At 59.4% G+C, this 9415-nt stretch overlaps 2 protein-coding genes across 2 annotated transcripts; both read right to left on the bottom strand.

Annotated features, from left to right (window-relative positions):
- Positions 1 to 38: 38 nt before the first annotated feature.
- Positions 39 to 5572, bottom strand: LOC108518680 (double C2-like domain-containing protein gamma). Its single transcript, XM_017857244.1, is given in 11 exon segments — positions 39 to 349; positions 425 to 518; positions 654 to 735; positions 832 to 989; positions 2250 to 2300; positions 2431 to 2566; positions 2649 to 2758; positions 2950 to 3021; positions 3098 to 3177; positions 3345 to 3702; positions 4404 to 5572. Coding segments are annotated over 11 exon segments (1323 nt in total). The 5' UTR covers positions 4455 to 5572; the 3' UTR covers positions 39 to 218.
- Positions 5573 to 5709: 137 nt separating this feature from the next.
- On the bottom strand, positions 5710 to 9236 carry NUDT8 (nudix hydrolase 8). Its single transcript, XM_017857245.1, is given in 5 exon segments — positions 5710 to 7351; positions 7423 to 7500; positions 8021 to 8153; positions 8813 to 8942; positions 8945 to 9236. Coding segments are annotated over 5 exon segments (708 nt in total). The 5' UTR covers positions 9006 to 9236; the 3' UTR covers positions 5710 to 7045.
- Between the last annotated feature and the right edge of the window lie 179 nt (positions 9237 to 9415).

Genomic DNA, 9415 nt, shown 5'->3' on the forward strand with positions numbered 1-9415 from the left:
GGCCCATGGCCAGAGGCAGGACAGGGTCTCGTCTGACTTGAGAGAGATGTTTATTTTGGCTCTATGATTTGGGGTGGGGTGAATGTGAAAGTGGGGAGAGAGGAAACACCTGACTTGGCACTGGGGGGCATGATGGGTGAGGCAGCCCCAACCTCCATCATTTTTGTGGGGATGCTTCAAGCAGCTATAGTGGAGGGGCGGTAGACAGGGCCCATGGGCTAGTCGCTGAGCTGGACAGGCTTGCTGTCCAGCGGGTGCCATAGCTCCAGGCGGTGGTCACTGTGGCCCAGGCACTCAAGCCAGTGCCGCAGGCGCTCCCCACTGGCATGGCTGCCCAGCTGCACCCCGCCTGCCATGGGGGATGGGTCAGGAACCACCAGGAGCCTACTGGGCCCCCACCCCAGCTCCTCATGTTCCCACTCACCAATGAAGTCATCAGCTGTGCCCAGGTCGTAGTCCCACACGGACACTAGCAGCGTCTTCTGGGCCAGCTCCTCCCGTGGGCCTGAGTAGAATTCCTGCAGGGAGAAAGGCAGAGAGGCAGGAAGGAGGCAGCCTTGGCTCTCCCAAAGCTTAAGAAGCAGGCCTCAGCAGGGAAGTGGCTCAGCATGTCAAGGCCAGGGTTGGCTGGGACCTGCCTGGTCCTGGCTCACCTCATTGAACTCGGGGTTCAGGGTCTTCCTGCGAACACTGGTCTTGAATTTAGATTTCTTCCCTGCATTTGGATGCAGGAAACTGATCGGGGAGGATTGGCAGGTTAGGTGTGGCCCTGGAGAGGTGAGGAGCCACCGTCTTGTCCTCACCTCCCACCTGCCCACCCCATTCACTCACAGGCGCACAAAGGGGTCCGAGTAACCATTGGCATCCATGGGGGCCAGGTGGGCGCAGCGCAGCACACCCACCAGCAAGCCACCCCGCTGAGAGCTGTAGCACAGTGACAGCAGGACACGCCCACGTTCCTCCCAGGCCACCTCTGTCTCTACCTCCTCCTGCAGGTGTAGGCTGAGGTCAGCCCCCATCCAGCCCAAAGCCCACCCCCTTTAGCCTCCACGCTCTGGGCAGGGAAGCTCAACCTGGCCCCAAAGAAATCGGGGGCAATGACTTCATTTCCCAATACAGCCACTCGCACAGTGCCGTGGAAGCGGTCCTATGGGTCAGCTGTACCCTCCAGGGCCTGACCAAAGGCGAGGCTTGCTGACCACATGACCAGATACGTCTGTCACGGAGCGGAAGGGAACTGGCTGACATGCCAGTAGCTCCCTAGGTGGTCTCCCATCCGGTGCCCGTAGCCATCCCTGTAGGCAAGTGGCTCTGAGAGGATGTGCACTTCCCAAGGAGAAGCAGATCTCTTCAAAACCCTACCCTCTTCACCCCTTACTTCCCTGGGGACCAGATTCTGAGTGTCCTTTGCCACGCTCTGGGCCCTGGTGCTTCTGAACAGGCTCAGGGAGGAAGCCCCAGGAGGATGCGCTGCTCTCACCCGCAGGGTGGGTTTCCATTTGCAGAAAGCCCCGCCACCTTGTTCACAGGCGGCTCTCAGGAATGCGGGAGTGCTCTGTGAGCACCCACCATGCTCTGGGCGCTGTTGTGCTTGGGATCTGGGGCAGAGGGTACACAGGGCTGGCGCTGGGAGAAGTGGCCTGTCCGTGCCACCTTGGTAGGCCTCAGCCACTTGGGCTTAGCTAATCAACAGCTGCAGCAACTTGTGGTTCAACCAGAGGGCAGGGCACCCGGCACTTTGGGGAGGAGCTGGTAGGGGGCCCTGTTGTCAGCATACCAGCTGCCTCCCCCACTGACCACAGGGGTTCTAGCTAGGTCTTTGGTCTCCAGTGGCATCAAAGAAACCCCTGCAGTCACCCTCACTGCCTCCGGACAAGGGCCTGTCTAGAACAGCCTGCCCCAGGAGTGGTCCCCACACTCCCCTCAGGGCCAGACCCCAGCCAGGGAGCCCTGCCCGTCTGTCTGCTCTTCCACCTTGCCCAGCCTCCCATCTCAGGCCATGGATAAATGCCGCCAGTTGCAGCCTCTGCCTCAAGGCAGGTGTCTGCCTGTCCCAGTGCCCCACAGCTCCTCTGGGCTGCCCTGGCGAGGGAGTCACCCTCACTTTGCCACTGGGGACCTGGCTGTCCCCTGGGACAATGAGGGCTCATAGGGCCTGTGAGAGCTGGCCTCAGGTTCCTCCAAGCCTCCTACGCCCCTGCCATCAGGCTTGCCCCCTCATCCCTGCTCAGCCCAGCTGTCCTACCCACCTCATAGAGGGACATGCCGCGGGCTGTGTCCAGGTTCTTGGGCCTCTTGGCCTGAAAGGGAAGAGAGCCCGGTCATCCTGGCCAGATGCTGCCCAGGTCCCCCTCCCTAGTTCTCCCCTCTAGCTCCCATCACAAGGTTCCTGGCCCCTGCAGCCCCACCCTGTGCTCCAGCCCCACTCACCAGCCTCCGCTTCTCCAGATAGATGTCAAAGCTCCTGGCTCAGTTTGGCACCAGCTTCCTCAGGGGCACCTGCAGCTCCCCTAGGGGAGGCGCCCGCCGCCGTCGCCACAGCCATGGGTCCTCACACACACACAGCCTGGTGGCTGCCCAGGTCAGACCTGGCCAGACCAGCCCCATCCCTCTGCTCCACCCCCAGGTGGCCCAGGCCAGATCCTCACCTAAGGGTCTTGCGCGCAGCATCCTGGCGGGTGAAGCTGTGATAGGTGAGTGTCTCCTCCCAGACAGGTACCCTCGTGCCCCGAACGGTGCGTGTCCGAAGCTGGCTGGCCTAGGGCCCAAGCAGGGTGGGTCAGGGCCTCCTAGGGTTAAGACCATCCTCCAACCCCCCACCCTGCCTCCCTGGTATTTGCACATCCCAGCAACTGGGACCCAGGCCTTGGGGGGTGGGGAGGAGCCAAGCAGAGCCAGGCTGGATGTTCCACCAGAGGGCAGCAGTGGGGGCCTGGGGCTTGCCCTCACCTTGCTGGTCCCTGGCAGTAGATTGGCTTTGACATAGGTGTCCACGGAGCCTGAGGCCAACAGCTTGAGGCCCTGGGAACAGACAGTGGGTATGAGACAGGCCTGTGGCCCAACCCTCTGTCCCAGGGACGCCCACCCCCATCCTCACCTTGGCACGATGAGCCGTGCAGTGCAGGGCACTGTTGTCCGCATCAAAAAGAAGTGTGAACTCCAGGGTGCCCAGGGCAGCTAAAGGCAGGTGGCAGGCAGGGTCACCTCCTACCTCAGCTCAATCTGCCCCCACCCATGGCACATGCCTCCTGCCTTGCCCCTCCACAGCCAGATGGCAGGGACACCCCAATGCCCCTCCTGGCTGGACTGAGCTCAGGGTGTCCCCTCCTCCTGCCCCTACTCACTGCTGTCGTCTGAGTCTCTCTCTGGCTCTGGGTCGGGCTGTGGCTGGGGTGCAGAGTGGATGGTGGACGCCGCTGTGGGGTGCAGGTCCGGAGGGTGCAAGGCAGGCTCCGTGAAAGGGTAAAAGTGGGGGAAGTAGTGGGAGATGAGGCGGACGGGCCGGATGGGGCCTGGGCTCACATCGATGGTCACGTGCTCCTGCATGCTCACCCGGGGAGGCCGCCCACCTGCTGCCGCTGTGCCCGCCATGGGGACCCCGACGGGAGTGGGGGACTCAGAGAAATGCCTGAGGACTGGGGCTGGAACACACCCGGCCTCGGAGATGGGGTGAAGAAGCATCGCTGATACCATCCAGGGGAACTGAGGACAGAGCGCAGGGTTGGGGGAGGGGCCAGGGGCGTCCCCAGCCTGGAGGGTCGTGGCAGGCTTTGGAGGGGACTGGGTGTGTCGGGAGTCAGTCCAGCTCCCAGTCCTTACCGCTTTGGGAGCTACTTCACCCAGTGTGAGTCACTGCTGCTAGCAATGGGTGTGCACTCTTGGGGGTAGAGCCCGTGACTGCTGTGTCCCCAGTAAGCGAGGGTGACCCAGAGCTCAGAACCCTCCCAGAGCTCCTTCCTAGCGCTGGGGCTCAGCTTCCCTCCTTCCTCTGCCCCCTTCACACTGTCAAAGGGAGTTATTTTTACCACCATCATGTGGCCCTGCTCCCAGGTGAGGAGGCTGGAGGCCCGGAGGTGAGAGGGCTGTGGAGGTGATAAGTGGTTAGTGGGAAGGAGGGAGCGCATAGGAGGAGGGGAGAGGGTGCATGGGAAAGTGGGAGGCGAGAGAGGTCTGGGGAGGAGAGGAGGGGAGCCACAGGAAGGGGCCTCTGTGATTGAGCCCTGCGGGGATGGCCAGTTTACACTCTGAAACATGAACCAGATCATCCCGCCTCCACCCCTGCTTGGAATAAAATCCGAACCCTTTGAAGAGGCACGACCCCTTTTCACCTCACCAAGGAGTGTCCCCTTGGCATCTCACAGTGAGGGCCCACTCCCCTCCCAAACTGGGCCACTCCTACTCACCTTTGGTTTCTGGGTCACCCCCTGCAGGGGATCTTGGCTGGTTTTAACCATCCGGCATTCCCTCTCCTCTCTTCTCCCCAGTTATTCTTTTAATTTTTAATCAACATAACCGTAGATATTTATGGGGTACAATATGATGTTCTGATGTGATATGTGTAGAAATGTGATTTCTACAATATGCATTGTAGAAAGATTCAGTCAAGCTAATGAAAAAAGAACACTTAAAATGTACTCTTTAAGCAATTGTGAAATAGACAAGGTGCTATTGTTAGGGACGTTTGCCATGCTGTGCAATAGGGCCTTCAGCTTACTCTTCCTGACTGGAACTTTGTACCCTAAGAGCAATGTCTCCCCTCTCCCCATCCCTAGTCCCCCACTCTCCAGCTCCTGGTGACCACCATTCTCTCTGCTTCTAGGAGTTCAACTTTTTCAGATTCCACATAAAAATCAGACCATATAGTATTCGTCTTTCTGTGCCTAGCTTATTTCACTTAGCATATTGTCCTCTGGGTTCATCCATGTTGTCACAAATGACAGAATGTCCATCTTTGTTAAGGCTGAACAGTGTAGACACGCCATCCTATCCATCCATCTGATGCTGGGCAGTCGGGTTGCTGCCGTGTCTTAGCTGTTGTGAATGGCACTGCACTGAACATGGAGGCAGACACCACTTCAGCATGCTGACTTCAATTCCCGTGGATACCATCCACAAGTGGGGTTGCTGGATCACATGGTACCTCTATTTTTGGTGTTCTAAGGGACTGCCATATGATTTTCCAAAATGGTTGCGCTCATTTCCCTTCCCACCGACAGCACGTAAGGCTTCCCTTTCCTCCACATCCTCACGAGCATCTGTTATCTCCTATGGTTTGGTAGTAGCCTTTCTAACAGGTGTGAGGTGGTATCTCATTGAGATTCTAACTTGTATTTCCTGCACGATTAGCGATGTTGAACATTTTTTCATGTGTCTTTTGAGAAATGTATGTTCAGGTCCTTTGCCCATGTTTAAATTGGGATATTCGTTTCTTGTTCTCGAGTTCCTTGTTTCTTTTGGATATGAGCCCCCTTATCAGGTGTTTGGTTTACAGAGATTTTCTCCCATCCTGTAGCCTCTCTTCACTTTGTTTCTTTTGCTGTGCAGAAGCTGTTTAGTTGGGTGCCATCCCATTTGTCTATTTTTGCTTTTGATGCCTTTGCTTTTGGGGTCCTAGCCAAGAAATCATTGCCCAGACCAATGTCTAGAACTTTCCCCATATGTTTCCTTCAAGTAGTGTTACCATTGCAGGTTTAGTTTTTTTTTTTTTCCCCTTTAAGATAGGATCTCACTCTGTTGCCCAGGCTGGAGTGCAGTGGCACAATCTCAGTTCACTGCAGCCTCTGCCTCCTGGGCTCAAGCGATCCTCCCATCTCAGCTTCTTGAGTAGCTGGGACTACAGGCGTGCACCACCATGCCTGGCTAATTTTTTTGTATTTCTGTACAGACAGGGTTTCACTACATATGGCCAGGCCAGTCTTGAACCCCTGAAGTCACGGTGGCCCGCCTTGGCCAACCAAAGTGCTGGGATTACAGGCATGAGCCACGGAGTACAGTTCGCTTCAGGTTTTATAGCCCATTTTGAGTTGATTTTTGTATAAGGTGTGAACCTCAGTTGTTCTTTGGGAACCACTGCTTCTCCGTCCAGAGAGTTCACCCTCCTACCCAGGCAAGCATCCCAGACTCTATCTATCAATGTATTGTAAATCCAACTGGCCATGTGACAGGCTTAGGGAAGGACATGTGACTCAAGACAGGCCAGTGAGGTGCACTTCTGGGTTAGACTGGCCGGGCGGAGTGGCCATGTTTTCTGTTGATGGATGCTGCTGCCCTCTCCTCAACCTCTCACACTCTGCACTAGAGACAACCTCCCCAGGGCTGAGGCCAGCACAGTGCAAAGCACAGCAAGAAGAGAGCCCCTGAGCCCCTGGATCCAGCCATCCTGCCATGGCAAGTTCAGACCACCCACTCCCTCAACTCTTTCACAGAACCCTGGTCTACTTAGTTGACATCCTATGTAATTCCACTATTATCTGTGATTAATGTGGAACCACATGATTATCTGTGTGACCTGGTCTGAGGTCTCCCATAGACTGAGCACCCCCTCTGGAGGGCAGGCCAGCATCTGACTGGTCCACAGCTGTGGCCCCCACACAGCAGCTGGCACACACAGGGGCTCTGTTAGACCCCTACAGTAACACCCAGGGACATGCGTGCACCTTACTCCTCTCCTGGGATCCCGCAGAGCCCAGCACAGGGTCAGCCAGGCACAGCAGAGAACAGGAGGTGCGGGCTGAGACACGGGTAGTGCAGTGCCTAAGAGTCTGGGCTGGGGAGTCTGACAGCCCTAGTTCCAATCCCAGCCTGGGGCCCTTAGGCAAGGTGTCTATCCCCCCTGAAAGCAGTCTCACCAGCCAGAGACAGTGTTGGCCCCGCCTTATGGGCTGTTGTGAGGGTGAGATGAATTGACTTCGAGTACTTGGCACCCAGGAAGTGTCCACTGCTGTGGGGAACGGCGTGACTGGAAGGAGGAGCCCCAACCAGCAGCCTGGAGTGGTCTGCCCAATGTCAAGGCCCCAGTACAGGAGAAGCAGGAGCTCTAGAGCTGTCAAAGGCCTTTATTCAGTCCTGAAGTGGAGCTGGCCTGGCAGGGTGAAACCAGGGGCTGCTGAGGGTGGGCCAGGCCCTCAGTCCCTGGGTAGCTCAGGCCGGCCAGGCGGGGCTGGTAGGTACCAGGTGCCAGCAGCTGCAGGGCAAACTCGGTGATGACAGCTGTGAGGCCCCAGACCCGGTGTGGTCCATGCAGGAAGACAGGTAGTGTGTAGCGGAAGTGGCCACGCTGGCAGAAGTGGGTATAGCCCTGATTCTGCGTCTGCAGCAGGTGGGCTAGGGGCAGTGCAAACACCTCATCCACCTGCAGGCAGGAGGCACAGAGGGTAGACAGAGAACTGGAATAGTCCAACCCCCTCACATCCCCCAGCTCACCTCCTCCGAGTTGGGCCTGAGGCTCTGGGGATCCAGTGGGCCCACACCAGCAAGCACTGGCACCACGGTGGCCTTTTGCTGGGGAAGAGGGCAGGTGGTCAGGGAAGCATGGCTTCAGTTGGGTTTGAAGGCTGGGGAGGGGAGTGTGAGAGGAAGACCCCCTTTGCCATGCACAGGCCTTAGGTAGTCATGTTCAGGTCCACCTGCCTGTGTCCTCCAGCCGTGCCGACTGACTCAGGTCTCCTCAAATGCACTAGACCTGTTCCCTCTGCCTAGGACAATCTCCCACTTGGCATTCAAGCCCAGGTTCAATCCCTGCCTACCCCATGAAGCTTCCCTGGCCCTAATCCACCAAGCTGAGCAGAGCTGGCCCACCCCATCGCCTTGGGCCACCTCTACTCAGGACACCAGAGCCTCCCCAATCTCTTCCCAAGGGGTTGTGTGGGGTGGCGCATGTGACCAGGCAGGTGAGGGGCACCCCTCCACACTTTGTGCCTGTGGGTGTCCATGACCACTCTCCTGGTCCATGGGGGTCTAGCTCCAGGGCAGGCACAGAGTGAGTGAATGAGGGGGCGGTGGCCTCAGCCAACTGGCTTACCGGATCATACACAGGCCGCAGCAGGCCCCACACGTGCTCCTCCGGCACTGCCAGGCCCAGTTCCTCCTGGGTTTCCCGCAGGGCCGTGTGTACCACGTCTTGGTCAGCTGGGTCGCACTTGCCGCCTGGGAAACTAAACAGACACAGGGAGTCTGGTCCTTGGACTCTTAGGGCCATGGAGAGGTCGGGGTGTCGGTAGTGCGGGGGGCCAGTGGCCCACCAAAGCATCGCCTGCCTCTGCCCCTAGTTTGCTGGGAGGCCCCAGGCAAGCCACACGACCTCTGGAGGCCAGTTTATCTCCCTGAGCAATGGGGATAAGGAAGAGAAGCCCGGGGCAGTGCAGGATAAGAGGGTCTGCAGCAGGAGCAAGAAGATCCTGGGGCTCAGATACCCAAATTCGGCCTGTGGTGGCCCCAGTAGCACTGACACTGTCCTCGGGGACTATGTCCTCAAATCCCGCCGGGAGAGGCCCGAACCTCTCCGTAGTCGCCGGCAGGGGGCGGCGTCCGCCTTCTTAGCGGGAAACAGCTCAGAGGGGTGTCCCTGGCTGAGGCGGGCGCGCAGGGACGAGCACGAGGGGTCTACGCGGTGAGGGCGTGGCGCCCGGGCAGGTGCACTGGAGCCAAGGCACACGGATCGTTGATCCCTCGCCGCAGCCCGTGGGCGTAGGGGATCTCCCCAGACCCATTTTACGGAGGCGGAAACCGAGGCTCGAAGGGGCTAAGTGCCCTGCCCGAGGTGCCTGCCAGCAGCGGCCTCCGGCAAAGGGCAAGGAGTTCCTGGCCGCTGTACCTGACGTCGCCCTTGTGCCTCCCGGTCAGGCGGCTGGACCGCAGCGTATACAGCAGAGCCGGGACCCCGCGCACTGAGCAGAGCGGCACGAGCACCGCGGCAGACGCGGGCCGTGCGCGGAGTCGGGCCGGGCCCCCGCCAGCAGCCGGCGGCAGCGCAGTTCGCCCTCGGCCGACAGGCAGTCGGGCAGCATGCCGAGTCCTGCGCGGCCGTGACGCGGCGGGCGCGGGGTCGAGCGAGGGAAGAGGCGGGGCTGGGGGGGGTCAGGATGGGGCGGGGCGATCAGCCCGGGTCCCTCCGGAAGCTGAGAGGGAGAAGGGGCCACCCGCCCGACGCGTCCAGCCCAGGGGGCTGCGGAGCGGCGGCAGTCGGGGGGGGCCTCGGTGGGACTGGGTCTGTTCGGGGGCGGGGCCTGTCCGGAGATATGGTCTCGGTGGGACTGGGTCTGTTCGAGGGCAGGGCCTGTTTGAAGGCGGGGCCTCGGTGGGACGGGGTCTGTTAAGGGGCGGGGCCTTGTAGGCAATCGAGGCTGGGGCGGCCTGGGGGCGGGGCCTAGACCGGAGCTTTTGCTAAGAAGGACTAGGGGAGCGAGGGGCGGCTCGA

Source organism: Rhinopithecus bieti, unplaced genomic scaffold (assembly GCF_001698545.2).
Source record: "Rhinopithecus bieti isolate Rb0 unplaced genomic scaffold, ASM169854v2 scaffold_44159, whole genome shotgun sequence".
NCBI lineage: Eukaryota > Metazoa > Chordata > Mammalia > Primates > Cercopithecidae > Rhinopithecus > Rhinopithecus bieti.